Below are 22,913 nucleotides of genomic sequence, written 5' to 3'. Positions count from 1 at the left end.
TGCACCATGCCGAGAGCATTTACACCACGGGAATTGGCCAACGTTACCTTCCCCAGGAAGGCATTTCCCAGCCTGTCACTGTGGCCTTGCCTCTTCCCTGTGGACCCTTTAGGGATCCGTGGAACCCAGTTTCAAACCTTTTACATTGCTAGAGCAGTTCTTGAAATGTTAAAAAGAAAAAAATGTCCGAGTGCTGTCATCGGCCCTGCCACGGACACGCCAGTGTAATTAAGCTCTAATTTAACTTGAGGAATAGGGGGTTATACAAGCCTTGGAACTTTTTTTTTTTTTTAAAACAGATTTCATCTTGTGGAAAGTCCTGTGAATGCTATCTACTTTGACGATCTGCCTTGAAGCACATTTCCTTGGTATTTGCCCTTGGGGTTATGGAGGGAGAACATCAGTGCTCATTACTGTAGTGCGATCTCCTTCCCATAACCCCACCAGCTAGGGCGGGTGTCAGAAAACTTCCTGTGACGTGCCAGACAGTAAGTAGCTTTGGCTTTACGGATCACGTGGTCTCTGTTGAAACTCAGCCTCGCCACTGCACCTTGAGGGCAGCCACAGACAAGATGTGAACGGGCAGGCCGGTGTTCCAATAAGAGTTATAGTTTTCTTGAGACAGAGTCTCACTCTGTGGCCCAGCTAGAGTGCAGCAGCATCAGCCTAGCTCACTGCAACCTCAGACTCCTGGGCTCAAGCGATCCTCCTGCCTCAGCCTCCCGAGTTGCTGGGACTACAGGCGCGCACCACCATGCCCGGCCCCAATAAGACATTATTAAAGAACACTGAAATTTGAATTACATGCAATTTTTACAGCATGAGATATTTTTCTTCATTTGATTTTTTAAAAAATTTTTTAAATGTAAAAAATATTCTCTGCTTGCTGGCCATACAAAACTAGGGAGCAGAGCAAATTTGGCCTAGAAGCCACAGTTTCCAACCACTGCTCTAGAATGCAACAGAGACCTCTGCAGCCAGGCCCTCTGGGCACTCTATCCTGCCAGACATGTCTAATCTGCAGCCGAGGAGGGCAAAGGGAGGATGGCCATGCATAGCTGTTTCTGCCTCTTGTGCCTGGGCAGACATCACTAATCCATCAGAGTCCTCTGCCACCAAGCCTGAGCGTGGCTTCAAAATCTACTCATAGCACAGAGCTGCCCTAATTTTGTCAGACTTGCAGGTTAAGATAAAACATATTTCCATCACTGTTCCGGGATAACATCAGGCAGAGAGGAGGGAAGAGGGTAGAGAGCTACTTAAAGACAGCAAACCTAGGGGTTTTGCAAACTCTGGGCAGTACATCCAAAACTCAGGTTTGGGAAGAAGACACCCAAGCAAGACTAACAGTCACCTTCACATTTCATATTTATACAGGTGTCTCTCCCCTATTGGACTGGGGCCTTCTAAGGGCAAAATCTGTGTTTGACTCATCTTGGTGGCCCCAGAACCCAGCACAGGATCTAGTGTACCGAAGGACACTCGGTAAATGAATTAATGCATCTGGGTGGCCAGATGTACCATAAAACAGCTGCTAGGAGGGACAGCTGTTCCTCCCAAGAACTTTCTCTGGCTCTGCAGTTCCAGCCAGTACTCCCCTCGTCACTGCATGTGCTATGGGCAGTGGTTTGTTGCCTTGTTCCTTTAGTAAATCACTCACTTGACAAAGGTTTATTGAGCATCTACTATGGGCCAGGCACTAAAGACTGGAATGAAGGACACAGAATCAAGGCCAGAGCTAGAAACAGGAAGAAGCAGTTGAAGGGACCAGGGCAGCCCCTGGGGGATGTTAAGGTTTAAGACCTAAATTTAGGTCTGTAGCGTCATGTTGACATTGTTTGGTGTATTACTAAAGGCCAGAAAGCATGGGCCCAGGCATGACCTATTTAGAAGCATAGAAATATGGCTGAGTGTGTAGCTAGACTACATTTCCCAGTCTCCTTTGCAGTTAGGTAGGTCATGTGACTTCATTTTGGCCAATAAAAAAGGGCAAAAGTGATGACACAACTTCCTGGTCTGTGCCTTAAAAACTCCCCACAAGCTTCCATGTTCTCTCTTTCCCCACCTGCTGGCTGAATAGAATTATGGCCTCCAAGGACCTAGAGGAAGGCAGAGCAACAATACAGCAGGAGCCTGGGTCTGAGTCAGCATGTGTAGCTGAGCAATCTGGGAAAGCCACTGGACCAGGAACAGGTCTATGGATTGCAGTGTGAGCAAGAAACAAGCGTTTACTATGTCAAGGCACGAAATGTAGGGGCTGCTTGTTACAGCAGTCAGCCTGGTGCCACTAATACAGGAACCTCTGGCTGCTGCTGGAGAGTCTCTGATCCCAATCCCCATGCAGGCGAGTAGCAAGATGTTTGAGAAACGGACGTGGTGGCTGCCCCAGGACGACCCCTTCCACGTCTAGAAGCCAGGGCAGGGATGCTCCACTCACCAATGATGCCGAAGGAGAAGAGCGTCAGCTGCTTCCCCAGCTTGCCCATGCTCTTCTGTAACGGGGTTTTGGGCGTCTGGAAGGGTGAGAACCATGGGTTGTTGGACGAGCTCCCAGCAGTGTGTCCCAGCTTCCGCCTGGCTTTTTCCCAACTGCATTCACCTTACTGCCCTATAGCTTGAGCTGAGTGATGATTACACGGGGGCACACGTGTGTCAAAATGCACTGACTTCCACACTTAAGATCTGTGCGTGGTACTGCCTGAAAGTTATATCTTTATGAAAAGGCTAACAAATGTTTTAAAACAAAAAAGAAGTTTAAAAAGTATATTCCCATTAGCCCCATCCTCCTCACTCCTAAGGGGCAGGCAGCCCTGGTATCGTTCACCGAGAACAGTCTCAAACCCCAGCCCACAAAGCCCCAAGCCCCACCTGGCCCTCACCTCTTCAGCCTGCATCATCTTGAACACCTCTCCGAACTGGGACCTTTCCCCCGTTCCAATCACCACTCCCTGTGTTCAGGAGAGAGAGAGGTGTGAACCCCAAGGCTGGGGCCTGTGGGTGATGGAGGCTGAGGTCCCAGGAGCCCCGGGGCTCACCTGGCCCCTCCCGTACTGCACCAGGGTCCCCATGAAGATGATGTTGCTCAGCGTGGTGAGGTCGCCCCCGCCTGTCAACGGGCTGTCCGTTTTACTGCACGGCTCGGCTTCTCCCGTGAAACTGGATTCGTCCACCAGGAGGTCTGTGACCTGGGAGAGTGAAGGGAAGAGGCCGTGGAACTGCCCCTCTCATCCTGACAGTTGTTTTTAGAAGCATAGAATGGTACCCAGCGCCTTAAAGGATGTGAACCGAGGAACATGTTGAAATCAGGGAACGGATATCAGAAGTGTGAGCTCTAATGCACACGGGACTCAGAAAAGCTTTGCACGTATGGTCCTTCTTGACAAACATAAAAGTCTCGCACCTTCTTTTAATGTTATTTGAAATTTTAATATAGCCTAAAAAATACCAAAGCAATGGCTATTCCAGAATACACCTTTCAAAACACCTGTGCTTTTCTAACGCTCAGCATCCTGCCCACCTTGGAGATTCCTGTACGATCCCACGGAGTAACTTAGCCGGGTAATCCAGGGACAAGCCAAGGTTGTGCTAACACCAGAGACACCCATCCCGCCGGGAAAAGGACGGGAGGTGCTGGCGTCTGCAGAGCACCTGCTACGTGCCTGGCCCGGGCTGGGCTCCTCCCAAGGCTCTTGGTCCTCGTCCCCTCCATGGAAGATGCTCTTATTTTCCCCATTTGACATATGGGGAAACTGAGGCACAGAGAGATGAAATAACTTGCTCAGGTTTCCACAGCTAGTTAGCGGCAGAAGAGAGACTGGAACTAAGGCTCTGGTTCTAGAAGCTGCCTCTTCACCGTCTCGCAAAGCTGCTGCTCGATAACAGACCGGGGGCATGCCGCTCACCGGGAGAGGCTCTCTTGGCCAGAGTTGCGCCAGGTACTGTTGAGGACATATGAGGGGCTTAGGGTGGGCTCTGTCCCTAAGGACCTTATCATTTAAGCACATAGAACCAGCCTGGAGAGCGAAGCCATTGTCCACGAATCCGCCAGGGAACCGCAGTCAGATCTGCATTTCTCTAACAGGGGCCTGTGAGTTCTCTATAACTTAAAACTTTGTAAATGCAATTATGATCTTTTAAAAATACATGCACTGCCATGAGATCCCAGTCCCCAAGGATGACAGCCCGCAGGTGGGCACAGTCGTGGCTGCTTCTGGCTCGGGCCTGCGCAGACGCAGGGCTCACACCCCGCCGGTGCTGCGGCCTCTGAGTCACAGCACTGCTTGGAGCCTTGTCAACTCCAGTAGAATCCCCTTTTCATTTCAGAGATGGCAGGGGGCAAGAAGAAAGGCCGGTGACCTGCCTTCCTGGCTATACCAGCTCAGTCCCTGGCCGAGGCCTTTTGTCTTTGTTTAATTCTGGGAAAGAGAAAATGTCTCGTGACCTCACACACACCATGCAAAAGGGCTGTTACTGGGTTACTTATTTCAAGAGCTTTCTTGAACCTGCTGCTTCGTGGGCCTGAATGGTTTCAAACATATATAAGCACCCCTGGGCCTCAGAGCGCAGCCCTGGCCACGCTCTCCCCCCGCGCACAAACAAGGCTATTGACCGCTCAGCAGGGTTGCAAAATACCGGTCGGGAAATCCGCGGTCTTCATGGCTGGTGGCCTCGGACAAAACCCGTGTGGTGTCGTACACAGCATGCAGTTTACCCAACAGAAGCAGGGCGGGGACACGGCCAGTGAAGCAGCGAGGGAGTTACGTGGGGTGGAAAAGTTGTTTTACTGTCGCGTGGATCCGTAACGACGAATAAAATCAGTCACTAATCTCTGGGGGCTGCTGACCCCACGACAGGCCCGTGCTCAGCATGTTACAGGTCACAGCTTGTTCCAGCTACACGACAACCCGTGAGGTAGAAGCCAGCGTCAGAGACGAGGAAACCGAGACTCGGAGACGTGAGTCCCTTTCCCAGGTCGCACACTAGGGGCTGCAGGGCCAGGGCTGAGACCCAGGGAGCTCTGACCCTCAGTGTGCTCCGCAACCGTGGCAGCTGGACACCGGCCATCACTCACCCGTGCGGGCGCTGCTCTGAGCACTGTGCAGCTATGAAGTCACTTAATCCTTACAACTACCCCATGGGCATCATCATCCCCTGTTTTCCAGATGAGAAAGCTGAGGCACAGAGAGGTTAAGTAACTTACTCAAGGTCACACAGCTTTGAATTATGGACCCAGGGCTGAAACCCAGGCATGACCCACCTCTCTGCACCGCCTCTCTTTGCCTCTACAGCGGCACGTGGAGTTGACACGTGTTGTTATTGTTGGCTGCCCAGCATGCGGACCCCGCCCCGTGCCTGGAGAACTCCCATGCCGTCGGGCAGAGCCCACCTCTCAACAGAGAAGTGATGATGTCACACCGGCTTTCCCAGTCTTCCTTGCAGGTGCCACAAATCCACGCGCCCCTGACTTGGAGTCGGATGCCGGATGCTGAACGCGGGGAGGAGCTGCACAGGGACCAGCCTGGGCCTGCGCGTGACCCGTCCTTCAGTGTGGCATCCTGGACACCTCCCTGCCCAGCCCGGCCCTGCCTGAGATCTGCGAGTCTGGCGTCCACACACAAGACTGTCCTCTGGCCCTGCCCCCACTTCCCAGACTGGCTGGCACCGTTGTAAACGCAGGTCCCCGGGGCTGGCTCTGCCCTCTCTGCCCCCTCCTGCGACGCACCCTTTTATGACAGCAGGACGTCACTGATCCCACAGTTCCCAAGAACGCACCGGGAAATAATTCCAGCACATAACTGGTGCTTAATCCTTTATCGCTAAAATCTCTGAACCATCCTCACACGTTCTTGGAAGAAAATAGGTTGCTCCCATCAACAGGCCACACGGGACGTGATTTAACCTTCTGGGCAGCCAGGATGCCCTCGCCAGAGCGCCTCGGGCGTTGTTCCGAGAAGCTGTGACGCCCCGAGACCCACACTGGCTGGAGGGGGAGCCTGCCCCGCACCCCACGTCCTCAAACCTCGTCTGCCCTGCGTGTTCCTGCCAGTTCTGTTCCCCTCTTTGTTGGAAGGCAGTCTAATATCGCCCCTTCCCGACTTCCGTGCCTGTTTCTAGAACCAACTCTGCCTCCATCCCCCAGCCCCGCCTTGGTTTAATGTGCTGCCTGCCGCAGCCTGCTCGGAACGGGCAAATCCCATGACCAAAATGTGTGAGGCTTATCCTGAAAATGAGAATAAATAATTTATGGAATGTGGTTTGAGGGGCTTTATGCTTAGAATTAGCTCGTTTGCTAAACCCAGACTGGTTTGTGTGCACGCGTGCGTGTGTGTATTTGTGCGCACGTGCGTGTTGGAAAGAAGGGGGGGTATGGGAGGACACACGTGGCTACAATAAGGCAGGCGTCCCCGTCTCCCGCTGACACGGCTGCGGGACCACTCACCTCAGTGAGCCGGATGTCCGCGGGGATCCGGTCTCCGATCGAGAGCGACACGACGTCTCCGGGCACCAGCTCCCGCGCGAGCACGTGCTGGAGTTTTCCTTCTCTGAGGCTGCACGTGGTGTGGGAAAAAGCAACAGGCCGCGCTGACGTTCCATTTTTACGCATTTGACAAATTTGAGCGGAGAGGATAGAAACACACTTTCTCTTTCCATCATAAGCAAACCCTGTGCCTTCGCGATGTAATTATTTTTTAAAGTCACGTGTCCTAAAAGTCTTTTGGGGAAAGTGTGCGCCTTCTGGGCGACCCTGGGCCTCATCTGAAAGATGGGGCTACTCCTGTTTACCCTGCCTGGAAACAGGCCGGGCCACACGTCCCCCGGAAGCTTCTGTGGGTCTACGGAGGAGGCTCTAAAGCCTCCCAAGGGAGCCAGCAGCGCTCCCGTCCTCAGAGAACACACCACTCTGGGCTGCAGGACCCGTCTCGGGAGCAGCGATGGCAGGGCCTTGTGGCAGCTGGAGGGAGCATCTCATGTGCTGAGGAGTCCCCTCCTCTCCCAGGGGCCATGACCACCTGCCCTTGGACTGTCGCTGTGCTTCCTGCAAGGGCTGGAATCCCAGGTGCCCCACCCTTCGCCCGGCCCCGCTGACCCCTGCCTGCCTCTGGCCCCTTCAGTCCACCCTGCTCTCAGAGCCCACATCAGATCACAGCTCCCTCCTGGGGAGGGAGGTACCCACCCTTCTCCCCACAGCCACCTCCTCCAGGGAGTGAGTCATGCCTGGCCAAGACCCCTGCCCGTGACTGCCTTAGGTGTGGGCACATAACGTAGCACTGGCCTATGACACACAAGTGGACATTTGCTGGGGGCTCGTGGGAAAGGTTTCCTTACTCTGTATATGCATACACACTCACGCACACCCCTTCTGTGAACCTTGCATGTTTTGCTGTGATGCCTGGAGCTGTGGCAGCCATTTGGGGACCATGAGGAGAGCCAGCCAGAGGACATAGCCAGCAAGCTGAAGGTGGCAGAGCAAAGAGGTAAAAGGACTAGGCCTTTGGTGTCATCTTGAACTAACTAACCCACTGCTCCTCACCCCGGGTCCCTTGCTATGATACAATATAACTTCCTGTAGTTTGTACGGTTGAATTTTCTGCTTCTTTTGGCCAGGAGTGCCTATAGAGACATACCTGTTGTTCCCTCAGCCCTGCCCGTGGCTGGCTCCTGTTCCTCAGGCCTCAACTTAAATGTCACCTCCTCCTTAAATGTCAGATCAGGGCAGCCTCATCACCAGCTGTTTAGAGCTGTCCTCACCCCCACCAGACACCATGACATCTCAGTGGGGCTTTTTGGTTTTTGTGTGGCTTTGGGTTTGGGGCTATTCTTTGGCTTTAACGTCCCCGTGTGATTCCCAAACCACCTTGTTTCTTCACTTGCTCATCGCTACCTCCCCCGGTAGGAACGCGAGCTCCCCGAAGCCCGGGGCCTTCGCGCTTGTTCCCCTGGTGTAACCTCAGCTCTCTCTCCCTGGACATGCAGGACGGGCTCAGTAAGCGTTTGGTAACTGCGCCCAGGATGGGGGTCGCAGGTCAGGGCTCTGCATGGCAGGGCTCCCCCCGGTTTGTAAAACGAGTCTCAGAGACTCGGAGCCCGGGGCTTTGTGGCGTCAGGGAAACTCTCCCGCTGCCGGCCGCTGCTGTTTGTGTAGAGGAAGGTGTCTGTTAGAAGTGAGTTCTGGGGACATCAATTATGCGCATCATTCACCTCAAAGGCCACGACTTGGTATTTAATCTTAAGATCGGATCATTGAGCCCATAAATCATTTATGCTTCCGTTTGCTCGTGGCATGGCACCGCACATCTGGACTCCTGGTGGCCGTGTTCGTCCAGCCACCGAGCCCAGACGCTTCCACCGCTTCCAATGGCGCTTTGGCACTGACGCCCCCTCCCCGATGCTAGTCAATCGCATATCGTCCCCTTTGTCCCTACTTTGTCATTCTTTGCCTTGTGTCGCATGCACACACACACACACACACACACACACGCCCCCTGAGCGCTGAGTCCGTGAGAGGTGGGGCTCTATCTCACCAGCACTTTCTGTCCCCAGCCCCGTGACTCGGTTGTACCACAGGCCCAGATACGCACTAAGGCTCCCCCACCGAATTATCCTTCAGGACACGGAGCTGCCCTGCGTTTAAGCCCCTCCAGGCGCCGCAGGTCACGAGATACCTGCTACTACTTTGAGCAGCGACGTATGTTTGGGACAGACACGTTAGCCGGAAGTGACCTCAATTGATGTCACTAATGGTAGCGGTGAGGGAGATTTTGGACTTTCTGAAATCATATCATTTTTTACAAGGAGAATAAACTTATCAACTGCTGGAATTCTCAAAACTGAATTTAGAAAAAGTCATTTTCCCTTCTGTGCCGCCAGCTTCCTTTACCCGCGGCAACCACCCCTAAAGAAGGGCGCTTGCGAATGTTCTACCCCTGAGCTGTCGAGGGCGGTAGCCACTGCGCCCGTGTAAGTATCTAAATTAAAACTCAGTGACGTTAAGAATCTAGTTCCTCAGTTGCCCTGGCCACATTTAAAGTCCTCGGTAGCTACATTTGACTAGTGATGCCGTACTGGACGGGGCGGACTGTAGAACATTTCCGGCAAGTTCTATCATGCAGTGTTGCATGAAACAGAAACGCCTGTGTGGCACTGGTGGACATTTTTGGCTTTTCTTTTTCCATTTTAAACCTCTTTGGTAAGAACCGCGCAATGGCACATGGAACAGTGGCGATGCCCAGCGCTCACGCTCTCCACGTGCCCCGCTCTGCAGCCGGCTTGCGAAAGCCCTGGGTCTCATCCCTCTCTGATTTCACCCTCGGAGAATCCAAATAAACTTCCGAACTCTCCCTAGAATAAATGCGCACAGTTTGAAGACTATTTCACAAGCTTCATGGGCCACGCTCCTCCCCAAGCCACTCCTGCCGTCCCTGACCCCCAGGCTAGGTACCCTGATCTGGACACTGATGATAGAATTGAGGCCCAGAGAGGTTGTGTGACATGCCCAAAGACACATAGCAATCTGTTGGCAAGGCGGACAGCAGGTCTCATAACTTCCAGCAAGATGTGATATACAAAGGATATGATGTTTGCCAAACTCACCAGCCCATCAATTTCTCTAATGAACCAAAAAGTCCCAAGGAGGTGCCAACTTACCAGTTGCATTCCGGAGGCACCAGCTTAGTCAGCTCTTCCAGAGATTTCTCTGACCTGTACTCCTGGCAGGAAGCACATCAGACACGCCGTTCAGAGGTGGGAATTCCGTGACGCTCTCTTCCCACCCAGGTCTCCCGGCCCAGGACCTCAGGAAACACTCACCTGGATGAAGGCGACGGTGACCACGATGAGCACGGCCTGGAGAGCAAACGAGAGCAGGGCGTGAGCGCCAGAGGCTCCACGAGAGAGCGTGCGGGGCCGCGGCGGGCGGGGGTGCGGGGAACACGCCTTTCAAAACAGATTTCCCTTCTCCTTGCAAAGTAAGTGCGCAATGAAGAACTTTGGGAGGCAGACAAGCCAGGAGAGCAGAGGAACCGAATTCCACCACCCAGACGTCCGCTAGATCTTCCCACAAAGACACGCAACGCGGCATCGCACGACACAGGCGTGTTCTTTCATAAACTGCCATGTTCTCTCCGTACGTGGTAGACACCGTCCCCCATCAGGGTGGCTCTAACCCCGCCTTTCGCACAGGAGCAGCAAACTCTGTCGTGTGGAGCGAGTCTGCGCTTGTATTTGGAGACAGTGACGTGCACGAGAGAAGGAAGTGGGACGGGAGCCAGCGAGGGGCATCCCACGGAGGCCAGGCGCAGTGTGAGTCCCTCTCTGAGACACATCGGGGACAGGCAAGTGCGCGGCCACCCCGGCTGCCAAGGGGTGGAGGGAGAACAGGAAGTGACTTAGTGGCTTGGGGTCTCTTTTTGAGATGATGAAGATGTTTCAGAACTAGACAGAGGCAGTGGTTGTACGATGTTATGAAGGTATTAAACTCCACTGAATTGTCCACTTTATTAATAAAATGGTGACTTTTTTTATCGTATGAATTGCACCTAAATTTAGAAAAAGATTTTTTTTGAGACAAGGTCTTGATGTTCACCCAGGCTGGGGTGCTGTAGCTGATCACAGCTCGCTGCAGCCTCGGACTCTTAGGCTCAAGCGATCCTCCTGCCTCAGCCTCCCGAGCAGCTGGGACTACAGTTGCGCACCACCACGCCTGGCTAATTTTTTTTTTTGTAGAGACAGGGTCTCACTATGTTTCCCAGGCTGGTCTCAAGCAATCCTCCTCCCTCAGCCTCCCCAAGTGCTGGGATTACAGGGATGAGCCACCATGCCCAGCCAAAAAAATTTGTTTAAGTGTTCAGTGATTATCTCTGGGTAACGGATTAAGGGTGATGAGTCTGTAAGTGTGCACAGCCCGACATCTGGCTGCTGCATGCCAGGGGCCATGGGAAAGAAAGTCATTGACACGCTGTTCCCAACAGCAACGAACTAGAAGCAACATAGTGTCCACCAAGACAGCACAGTGGGGAAGAAGGATGTGGATTTGCTTTCCTTTCTTTCTGCTATATTTTCTGTTTTTGTTTTTCTGCAGCAAACTGTTTTCCTCGCATAATGACAATAAGCAGAGATTCAGCCAGCCCCTGCAGCCCCGCCTGGGAGCTGGACGCTGCTCCCGACACACTCACCACGGCGATGCTGACGGCGTCCTCGTACTCCCTGGTGAGGACGCTCACCAAGGCAGAGCCCAGCAGCAGCAGGATCAGGGGGTTCTTAAACTGGAAGATGAAATAGAGGCCGGTGTGTTCTTTAGTTATCATTTTATGTATCTGCCCCTCCGTTTCACAGAGACAGTTCGTGGTAGCTCATGTTATAGTTGAAGGGAAACACAAACACATAAAAACAGGACCAGAGAGAGCAGACCAAAGATCAGGATCAGGACGAGAGTTAAAATATCAACAAGTCAGTCATCGTTGTTTAAAACAGGGCTGCGCACTGGGCTCTGAGCTTCCCAGCAGCCAACGCAAAGGGGGAAATGTGATCAAACGTGTGATTCCTGCTGCTCATGAAAAGCAGCCTATCAGTGTCATGCGGTGGGATGCACGAAGGGATTTCACAGACAGACAGACAGACATACGCATACCCTCCTCCCAGAATTGCCATGTTTTATCTCCTCTGCATGGGGCACAGGGCCTTTTTGGTCAGCTCACCAGTGGCCCTGAGCATGCCACAGCAACTGTTTTGACTCTTTAAGACTGAGCAGTCCAAAGACATTTGTCGTCTTAGAGACAAGTCTATCAAGCGCTTGTCTTTATTGACTGCTAGAACATAATCTTCCCAAGGACACAGACCACCCTGGTGTTCCCAGCCCTCCCGGGACCTAGAACCTGGCCCGGAACATTTGGGATTAGGCAAGGCAAGACCAAGACTCAAAGGCAGGGTCTGATGGGGTCTTGATGAGGACAGTGTCAGGATGACCACTGGGAGAGTCACCAGTGGTGGACATGTAGCCGGAGGAGGACCGTGGGATGGGCGTGGTCTCACCCTCCATCACTGCATCGTGGGCCTGGAGGGATGGCCTTGAACCCGGGGCTGCATCACACGCGCTTATGCGCAGGTCTGAGCACGCGGCGTGGTGGGCGGGAGCTCGGGGATCCGGTGGGCTCTACCCCCGTCCCCACCATTATCTCACCCAGAAACCTCACGCAGACCCCTGCCTTCCCAGCCCCAGCTCCCTCCTGGCTCTTGTGAGCACTCAACGTGGCCACGAGAGTACAGTGGCTGCTCGGTGGGGAGTGGCCACGAGGAGCTCCAGACCCATCACGGAAGGCACTCGGTAGACCTGGTTCAATGGAGGAACTGTGGCCACTCGAGTTCCAGAAAACGGCCCCTGTGTCAGGGCTCTTGATCCAACAGCTGGTCCATGGGGACGTTTTCCCATCTGTCCTTGCCAGGGCCGGGCTGGAGGGTAGGGAGGGGTCGCCACACTTCCAGAGAGAACCGCACCTCGAAGCCAGCTTGCCCACTGCGCCCTGGCGCTAGGGTCTGAGACACTCGGGTGGGGACTAACCCGGCAGGCCTGTAGAACCCCCCCCCCAAAAAAAACTGGAGACCTGCACTGACGTTCCCAGGACAGACCACGTGCAATAAGTTACAGGCTTCTCCGTAACGGTGATGTCTTCGATATGCAAATAAACCGTCCACTAATGTGTGGCCTCCATAAGCTGTTCCACCGGCACGAATTCACAGATTAGAAAAAGAGTTTAGAATGAAACACACCATCCAAAAGCAACGGGTGGGCTTGTTCAGACCCGGGTTCTACCCAGCCAAGTGTGCAGAGCCGTCTTTGGCAGTACTAATGAAGCGCTAGCGGTGTCCCTGGGATACGGGCATCCCGGGGTAGGAGAAAGGAAGCTGTTCTCAAACAGGAGAGATACACATCGGCAGGTAACTGCTAAAATGACTCAGTGTCTAGAATTGGTTCCCTCTGCTGCAGAGAAAAAAGTGGGGCATTAAAAACGTGGCAACATGGGTTGGTAATTGTTGAAGCGAGGTGATGGGTATGTGGAAGTCATTATGTTATTCTTTCTGCTTATGAATATTTTTGGAATTTTCCTTAATAAAGGGTTGAAGAACATTAGAGAAGAAGTCCCAATTTTGGTTCCGTGAGCGCCTGGTGACGGGTAGGTTGGGGCAGCTCGGCGTGGGGGACGGGGCTGGGAGAGTCCTCAGGCTGGACTTCGAGCCGCCTGGCATAGCTCACGACCACGGCCAAAGAGTCACCGCCCAGATGCGGACACGCCCTTTCCTTGGAAGCCCAGGGGAGGACAGAGCTCCGGAGAAGCAGGAAGTGTGAGCTCTGCAGAGCCCAGGGGCCTACGGGTTTCCTGTGGCCGCTGTAGCGAATTTCCACGAACCGGGGGCCTGAGACAGCGGGAGCTTGTTCCCCCACAGCTGCAGGCCGGGAGCCTGGAAGCAGAGTGTCAGCAGCGCGCTCGCTCCGCAAGCTCCAGGCAGAACCTTCCTGCCACTCAGCTCCTGGCGGTTGCTGCAGTCCTTGGAGTTCCTTGGCTCCTAGACACATGCCTCCGATGGCTGCCTCATTGTCACACGCACTGCTGTGTGTATGCGTGTATGTGTGTGTGTGTGTGTGTGTGTGTGTGTGTGTGTGTGTGTGTGTGTGCGCGCGTGCACGTGCACACCTGCCTGGGCTTCTCCTAAGGACACCAGTGATGGGATTTAGGGCCCGCCCCAATCCAGTGTGACCTCTTCTTAACTAACCGCATTTGCAAAGACCCTGTTTTCAAATAAAGTCACATTGTAAGGTTCCAGGTGGGCATGAATTTGGGGGGACACCACTCAGCCCACTATGGGGAGGAAAAGGTGTTGCAAGGAGGACTGTGATTGGTCCCTGAATCGACCAATCCAGGAAGATTCAAACACGGAGCCAATAGGAAGGCAGCTAAGCCGGGTGCGGCCCAGGAGCCAGAGGAAGGGAGGGGCTGCCAGGGACGGGATGGGGGCCAAGGTGTGCAAAGGGCAACTTGAATGCCCTGAGGTATCTGGAAAATTCTGGGACTTTCTGAACCGGTCCTGGTTGGGTGGTGGGGGTGCCGACTTCCAGACTGGAACTTGCAGGCCTGTCTATTTCAATTTTTTTCTTTCCTCTTCCTAATGGCTTCTGGGCATGTCACTTGTGTGCCATCCACCCAGCACCATGCCAGCGCCAACAGCAGCAGCTAGCAGGGGCCGGGGCCCTGAAGCCAGCGCCCTGGATGTGCTTGTCAGGGCTGCGTCTCACTGCTACGTGACTTTGGGCTCAGGTTGCAGGTAAACTGTAGGATGCCCAGGTAAATTTGAATTTCAGATAAACAAAGAACTTTAAAAAAATAAGTATGTTCATTGCAATATTTGGTACATACGTATACTAAAATTACCTCTTGTTTATGGATCTGAAATTCAAATTTAAAAGGGAATCTTGTGTTTTTTTTGCTAAACCTGGCAGCCCTACACACCCTGGGAAAATCTTTCCACCTCTCCGTACTTCACCCTCCTCATCTGCAAAACAGGGATTAGCAGGAGGATTACGCAGATGAATGCTCACTTACTTACTTGTTCACTTAGCCTGGTGCCTGGCACGTGGTAAACCCTCTATGAGTGTAATCACTACCATTCATGGTTGCGGCTGCCTGGGTAGTTAGTTATCTGCTCATGGTCGCTCTGCCTGCTAAGAGCAGCCTGAAAGGAGAGTGACCTGTCCAAGGACATCCTCGACCAGTATTTAAATGATGAATGGCTGCCCCACCCTCCCTGGCTTGCGTGTGTTAATGCAAAGAATGACACCCGTGGTCCTACCTGATCGAGGTATTTCTTCCAAATAGGTTCGGTGTTGTCAGCGACAAACTCATTCCAGCCGTGCACCAGCCTGCGCTGCGTCACCGAGAACTCCGACAGCCCGGTGTGTAGGTCTACCTGCGAGGACACAGCCAAACGGGAGCTGATGGGCCCAGCAAGGGCCGAGGAGCCCAAGTCACAGATTTCCACTCTAGAGTCCAGCTGCTAGAACGCACTAGAAACATGGCCTTGCGCACAAGGGTGAGGGGACCCGTTCCAAGACCCCACGTGGAGGGTGCAGAGACAGAAGGAAGATGCGCAGTTCGATCACCACTCCTGCCCCTAATTACAGCAGAAAAGATGACCCTGGGCCCCTATTTCAACAAATGGAACTACAGCGTGGAATTCCAGAAATGCAGAAACATGAATTTTCCTCTTTAAAAAAAAAAAAAATAGGCCTTGGGACCGTAGAATGGTGCAGCTGCTGTGGGAAATAGTACGGCAGCTCCTCAAAAAACTACAAATAGAATTATCCTGTGATCCAGCAATGCCGCTTTTGGGAATAGGACCAAAAGAATTGAAAGTGAATTTTAAAGAGATGTTTACACACCCGTGCTCATAACAGCCTTGCTCACAATAGCCAAAGGGTGGCGGCAACCCCAGTGTCAGTGATGAATGAATAAATGAAATGTGGTATATACAGACAATCAAACATTATTTAGCTTTGAAATGCAGAAATTCTGGTACAGGCTACAACACGGGTGAGCCTTCAAGTTATACCGTGAGGTTGAACTGAAATAAGCCAACCACAAAAAGACAAATTCTGTGCGATCCCACTTAATACTCGGTCCCCGGTGGAGTCAAATTCAGAGAGACAGAAAGTAGAATGATGGCCGTCAGGGGCTGGGGACAGGGAACGGGGAGTTAGTGTTTAATGGAGACAGAGGTTTGGTTTTGTCAGATGAAAAGGATTCTGGGAATGGGTAATGCTGATGGTCACACAACAATGTGAGTGTACTTCACACCACCCAAATGCACGCTTAAGATGATCAAGATGCTAAATTTTATGTGGTTTATTTTATCGCAATCAAAATTTTTTTTTAAAAAACCACACACACACACACACACACACACACACACACACGAGTCCTGCCCTAAGAAACGGTAGTAGCTGAAACTATTGTATTGTACACTCGTTGTGCCAGACACCATTCCAAACTCTTTCCATAAACAAATTCATCAAATATATAATTTGAGCCAATAATAATGGAAGGGAACTTTGTTGTCCTGGTCACAACAAAGGTGCCCTTGTTTTTAAAAGGTCAACAACAAGGGAGCTGTACTTGCCGGTAGAGGTGACGGGGAAAGCGGAACTGACTCCTAGATTCTTTTGAACAGGGAAAAATAAATCTAGCTCATTTTCTTGGTCGGGAAAATGTTCAGGCAGGGAAAAAATATTCCCTCCCCTTCTCCAAATAAAAATAAGTAGACCTTGAATTTAAATAGACTTTTGGATTGTTCTCAAGAAAAGACGGGCATAAATCATCGACTTCCAACTTCCTTGAAATCGGAGGATGTGCCCCGTGCCGGCGGACTCGTTCGCTCTGCCCGAGTGTGGCGTGTTGTGTGTGCACACACCTGTGCGGCAGTGCGCTTGCTCGGGTTTCTAAGTAAATTAAGGATTCCACGGCGGGCTGTGCTGCATCTAATCCAGGGCCGGGCCACTGCCTAACCGTGTGGGTCACGCCTTCTCTGTGCCTCCGTGCGTTCGCCAGCACGCGGGAGCGTTAAGAGAAACGAGGCGCACAAAGGGTTCAGAAGGACCCTGTCTCCCCACAAGGGCTTAACGCGGGTGAGCTCTGCTGACAACAGCGTTGCTGTTCTCCCTGGGAACTCGGAACCATTCACCGTGGACCTTTTCCGACATCGATGCTACAAATGTATAATAACGCCGCATTTCAAAGCTGTCTTCAGGGCTTTCTGTGGCTTTCTTCTAAATCTAAAAATCTTTAACAGTTGGCATCAGACACGAATTCGATTCTTACACAAAGTGCTTCGGCCAGATCCTCCTTGTGGCATTTGCACGCTTCCTTGGGCGGCAGAGCTGCCACCTTCTTCTCCTTTTCGATGGCTTTGAGCTCATGTTGCTCATCGATCTGGGGAAAGAACAGGACTGTTGTCAAGCAAATTGAAGTTTTTTACCGATGCATCTTTTTAAAGCACAAAACACATATAGAAAACGTGCACAAGTGTGCAACTCACACAACGGCCTAGTCAACCAGCCTCCAAATCAAGAAACAGACATTACTGGTCCCCAATACTCCCTCGTGCTACCCGCCAACCTGAAGCGTAACTGCGGTCGTGATTCCTAACACCAGAGATTAGGTTTGCCGGGGTTTGAAGCTTATAGAAATGGTGACGTGCAATATACACTCCTTCCTGTCTGATTTCTTTCGCTCGACGCTGGTAGTGAGGTTCGTGCAAGGTGCTGCACGTAGCAGCGGTTCACTAATTTCCCTTGCTCGGCTTCCACCGTACGTGTGGATCACAATCGATGGATGCGTTCTACCGTGGATGGACATTTGGGCTATTTCCAGTCATTGGCTAATACTGACGCATTCGCTTTTAAGCAAACTTATTTAACGGAATTGGAACTTGTAAGATGACGGCGTAGGGCAACAGTACGCGCACTGAGAACCCTGAACCTTGAACTTCTGGGATGCTCAGTCAAGTACACACCATGTTTTAGAGAGTGCCTCCTGGTGAAGACAGGCTGTATTGCAGCCCAGTTCTACGAGACATGTTAAATAATCCAAGAAAAGGGTGGGGGACACAGCCGAGGGCTGGGAGTCTGGGGGTGCTGTGCCGAGACCCGCTTCTTCCTGGGAAGAGGCCGCATGGAGCAGGCGCAGGTTCTGGGAGGCTCTGCTAACACAGAGGACACCTCAGAGTCAGGGAAATGCTAGATGCTTCTGCAAAGTTATTCCTAGTATTCTGATACCCAGGACACGATAATCATCTTTTCCTCTCCCAGCAGGTGTCTGGGAACCGGGAAGGAGGAAGGCGGAGAGGTATTGACCAACTTCTTCCTGTCGCTGGAATAGAGATTGTGATTCCTCTCTCCCCTCTTGCCGTGCCCTCCCCAACCCCAGGGGATCTCCTCCCCAAAGCCTGTTGGGTAGCAGAGCTGCAAGGCCACCTCCGCTTCCCAGGGCTGCCACTCACGTGTGCCGATGCCCAGGCGGCACGGCAGCGATCACACAGAACGGTCAACAGGCTCATCCGCCCATTTCGAGCTTTCCCTAAGACAAGGTTACGTACACAACAAGACAGACTTTCCTTTCCATCCTCAAGATCTGGTTCCGCTGTACCAAGTACGTGATCCCTCCTCTCCCGCACCACAGGTGGAGGCAGTCCCGGGGGTTCGGCACCTGCTCCCCGGCGGGTCTCAGTCTTGCCGTGACTACACCTCACTTTCCATAGAGCACCTCAGGTGACCCAGAAGTGTATAAATCCAGTCGTGACACCCCCCGCCATGCTTGAAAACACGTGGATAGATTCCAGTTGCTCTCGGGATAAAACCTGACTACCTCCAGTGGGACCACAGCAGACCCCACCCTGCAGTTACCCTCCCTGACAACCTCTGTCCTCCTTACCAGAGTCCTGTTTAGTCTGGGGCAGCAGCTTACTCAGCTAAAAATCTACTTATTTCCTGGGCCCATGAGACACAACAGTGCCCACTGGAGGAGTCCTGTGCACCCCAGGAATGGGCCACTGCATTCCCCGCCCCCGCTCCATCTGTCAGCATGAACATGACGTGGGGTCAGAGGGCAGGAGCCCCCGTCCTCATAGGGGACCCAATGGCACACCTGCATGGCCGCCACACCACCCTCTCAGACGGGGGTTCTCAACCAGCGGAGATTTCCCCACGGGAGACCTGGGCAATGTCTGAAACGTTTTTTACTGTCATAACTGGGGGGTGGGTGCTGTGGGTGTCTAGTGGGTGGAGGCTGGGGGTGCTGCAGAGCCCCCCACAGCGCACAGAGCAGCTCTGCCCCCACCCCCACAAGAACGATCTGGTACAAAATGTCAGTAGTGCTGAGGGTAGGAAACCCCGTTTGAAGACAGGCAGGTTGCTCTGTCTTGATGTCTCCCCCACCGGATCACCGAGCCTGCATCTGGACTTCATGCACGCACACAGCTGCCAGCAAGTTGTCATTGCTGAACTGCCCGCGTCTGCCACAACGCATGGCTTTGGAAGGCGGGGACCCGTGTCAGGTGCATGGGGCTTCTCAGTGAGTTTCTGACTCAGAGCCAAGGACACTGGTTGACAGGCCCAGGCGGCTCCATGGGAGGAAGAGCTGCAGGCACACGCCTCAGTTTACCCTCCTTGTCAGTAGTGCCCAGGAGCCAGTCCCGCTCGCTTGCTGGTGGGGCGTCTCAGCAAGGGACAATCTGACTGCAGTGGACTCGCCTGTAGACAGGGATGATCCTACCATCCTCGTCATGCTTTTATAGAACTAAGAGAGCTCCTGCATGGCGAGGGCCTGATGTCCTGCCAGACCCACGGTGAGCGCCCGGGAGGTGCCGGCGTGAGCCACGTCTCTGGCACTTGATTGGAAGCACAGGGACTGATGGTGCGGGGCGGTGGCATCCTTTGGAGGGCTCAGCCATGTTTAAGAAACTCCAAAGCAGGAAGCCACACAGTGCAGCAAAAGGAACACAGAGGCTAGAATCCCACATCCTGGTCTCAAACCCTGTCCCCTCACTGACCAGCCCTGTGACTGGGGATAGAACGTGTGTGTCACTGGGGGGTTTTGAAGATTTTTTTTTGAAACGCCTGCCCTGGCCATGCATAGTGGCTCACACCTGTGATCCCAGCACTTTGGGAGGCCAAGCGGGGAGGATCACTTGAGGTCAGGAGCTCGAGACCAGCTTGGGCAGCTTAGTGAGACCCCATCTCTGTAACAAAATTAGCCACAGGCCTAGCTACTCGGGAGGCTGACGCAGGAGGATCACTTGAGCCCAGGAGTTTGAGGTTGCTGTGAGCTATGATGACACAACTGCACTCTAGTCTGGGCAACAGAGTGAGACTCTGTCTCAGAAAAACAAAAACAAAAACATTAATACAATTAAGAGGCGGGGCAGGCACTGGGTAGACAAGGCACTAGAGGGGGAGGGCTTGGCTGGGAAGACCTGCCCCCACCGTGCTCCGTGACTGCAGGGCAGAGTCTGGAGCCCAGAGCGGGAGGACTGGCCTCCAACTTCCCTCTGTGAGCAAAAGCCACTTACTCTCCTAGGTACATAACCAAGGAACTGAAGAGGGCTTCAATTAACACAGGTTCACGCCTGCTCACCCCAGCACAAAACTCACAAGAGCCAAAAGGCAGAAGCTGCCCAAATGCCCATCATGGGTGAGGGATGAACATGAGCTCTACCCACACTGCGGAGTAGTATTCGGCCTCGAAAAAGAAAGAAGTGCTGGTGTAGTTAAATTGCGTTCTCCCCCCGAAAGTCTGAAGCCCGAGCCGCCAGTACTCAGAGTGTGACCTCATGCAGAAATAGGGTCTTTGCAGAAGGAATCGAGCCGAGATGAGCCATTAGCATGGGCCCCAATGCCATAGGAGTGGCGTCCTTATAAAAAGGAGAAATTGTCACCAAGACAGAAGTGCACACAGGGAAGACGATGTGGGGAAAGGTACGGAGGCCACACAACGACCCAGGCAGAGACCGCAGCGACGTGGCCACACCCCAAGGAACACCCGGACCGCTGCAAGGCCGCGAGCTAAGAGACAGGCACGGAACACACACCGGCCTGGAGCCTTCAGAGACAGCCCTGCGCCGCCTTGACTTTGGACTTGGAGCTTCCGGAACTGCGACGCGATAAATGTCTGTTGCTTTAAGCCACTGTTTGGTGGTACTTTGTTACGGTAGCACAGAACTGGCAACAGTTTCTTCGAGGGTGAGTTTCCTAGGGCTGCTCGCAACAGTTTCGAGTGCTGTAACAAAGTACCACAAGTCGGGGGCCTAAAACGACAGACGTTTAGTTTTCACAGGTCTGGAAGCCAGAACTCCAAAGTGCAGGCGTGGGCAGGCTCTGCTCCCTCGAGAGCCGCAGGGAGGACCCGTCCTTGCCTCTCCCGCTTTCTGGTGGATGGCGACAGGCCTTGGCGCTCCTGGCTCGTGGATGCATCACGCCAGTCTCGGCCTCCGTCAGCACGTGGCCGTGTTCCCCGAGTGTCTTCTCTCTGCTCTTTCCATAAAGACCCCGTCACCGGATGAGGGTCCGCTCTAACCCAGCCTGACCTCATTGTAACTTGACCGCGTCTATAAAGACCCTATTTCCAAATAGGGCTGCGTGTGCGGGTAGCAGGGCTTAGGGCTTCAACATATGTTTTTGGGGGGGACACACCTTGACCCATGACAGGTGTTTGTGCACCTACAGGAGAGGAGAGATGAGGGTAGTTGCCCCAGGGCTGTGGGACTGAGGGCTCAGAGAGCCGCGGCTTGTTTTTATCTCGTAGACATCTGTCCACCTCCCGTTGCAGTTTGTCCCTTTGTAAAGAGAGTGGCATGTCTTGATTAAGGTCACACGCCCTCTCCAGCATCCCTAATTCTCTCTTCCGGGCAAACCTCATTTGGGTGGAACCAGACCTCCCTTTCTCCTTTGTGCTTCCCCTCCTCTCTTTTCTGGTTTTTTTTATATTAAGGCGAAATTCACATAACAAAATTAACTATTTTAAAGTATACAATTCAGTGCATTTAGTCTCTTCGCAACGTTGTGCAACCACCACCTCTAACTCATTCCAAGACACTTTTCCACCCCAAAAGAAATCCCAGACCCAGGAAGCAGTCACCCCCACGCTCTCTCTCCCGGCCCTCGGTGATGGCCCTCGGTGACGACTCATCTGCATCCTGTCTCTACAGAGATAACTACCCTGCACCTTTCGTACAAACGGAATCACACGCCACGTGGCCTTTTGTGTCCGTGTGCCTCCTCTGTGACCCTCAATCATGGTTTGCCTGCAGCAACCAGACCCTGCTGGTGTGTCAGCTTGGCGATGGTGAGCAGGGCAGTCCCTGGACCCAAGGAAATAGTCCGGAAGGACGTAGAGCAGTTTCACCAAGCAAACATGGCCCAGAGCTGATATTCACCACCCTGAAGGCTTCCTGGAGGCTTCCGAGGAAACCATGCTAGGCAAACGTGGCCCTTGCTGACAGACGAGCCAGCCGGCCAAGCGAGCCGTGAGCTCACTGCAGACAGAGCGAGTGAGCACGTGGCGCCTCTGGGCAGACAGCCTCCCCCGGCCCAGCCCCGGCCAGCCCAGGGATTCAATCATTTCCAATGCTCATTGACTTAGACCCTAACAATCTCTTCCCTGTTCCAGGGCTTATGCGGACATGTATTTCTCCAACATGTATCTGTCCAACACCTAGCCTGTGCCTCAGCTCCCTCCTCTAGGAAGAGGAGGTTTGAGCAGGGGCTCCACGAGGCTATCACGGGACGGAGGCAGTAAGGGCCAAGAAGCCCGAGTGTGCCCGGCACCAGGAAACACTGAGTGCAGGTGAGCCACAGGGTGGTGCAGACGACCAGTGAGGGGACAGCAAGGTTCTCGTCCTCAGCGACTCAGAACACTGGAGGCCCCAAGGGGGCTGCCGGGTTTAGCAAACACAATGCAGGACACCCCGTATATCTCCAGATAAACAGCGAATGATTTTTCAGTGCACACGTGTGCCAGGTATCACACGGGACATGCGTACACTGCAAAATTATTGTTTCTCTTAAATTCAAATGCAACTGGGTATCCCATGTAAACCTGGCAATGCCAGGTCCCTGCTGGGTTCACCTGACTCTGAAGGAGGCAGGTGGGCCCCGTGTCAACTGCAGGGGCTCTGGGAAGGCAGCCAGGAGCCGTGAGAAAATGGTCTTGGTAAAGATGCTGCAATGAGGTCCCTGGGGCAGTGGAGAGGGGTCCTTCGGGGCCCTAGAAGAACAGCGTGAAGGTGCGTAGAAGAGCAAGCAAATGGCTCATTTGGGGACTCCACGCACCCTAGGCTGTGGAGAGCCCCTGGGGGTCTCAGAGGAAGAGATGAGG

General features: G+C 53.2%; 1 protein-coding gene across 1 annotated transcript in view; it reads right to left on the bottom strand.

Annotated features, from left to right (window-relative positions):
* ATP2C2 (ATPase, Ca++ transporting, type 2C, member 2) overlaps positions 1-22,913 on the bottom strand; it is a 57,110-nt gene that overhangs the window by 22,099 nt on the left and 12,098 nt on the right. Inside the window, exons 2-10 of the mRNA XM_012648220.1 lie at positions 16,863-16,973; positions 14,839-14,955; positions 11,172-11,261; positions 9,808-9,843; positions 9,646-9,707; positions 6,440-6,548; positions 3,036-3,185; positions 2,880-2,948; positions 2,438-2,513 (exon numbers count right to left, since the gene is read on the bottom strand). Of these exons, the coding sequence (XP_012503674.1) occupies positions 2,438-2,513; positions 2,880-2,948; positions 3,036-3,185; positions 6,440-6,548; positions 9,646-9,707; positions 9,808-9,843; positions 11,172-11,261; positions 14,839-14,955; positions 16,863-16,973 (820 nt within the window). The remainder of the gene's footprint in view (positions 1-2,437; positions 2,514-2,879; positions 2,949-3,035; positions 3,186-6,439; positions 6,549-9,645; positions 9,708-9,807; positions 9,844-11,171; positions 11,262-14,838; positions 14,956-16,862; positions 16,974-22,913) is intronic.

This window comes from Propithecus coquereli, unplaced genomic scaffold, assembly GCF_000956105.1.
Source record: "Propithecus coquereli isolate 6110/MARCELLA unplaced genomic scaffold, Pcoq_1.0 Scaffold280, whole genome shotgun sequence".
NCBI lineage: Eukaryota > Metazoa > Chordata > Mammalia > Primates > Indriidae > Propithecus > Propithecus coquereli.
The sequence above is the reverse complement of the archived record's forward strand: the minus strand, read 5'-3'. Positions and strand labels throughout refer to the sequence as shown.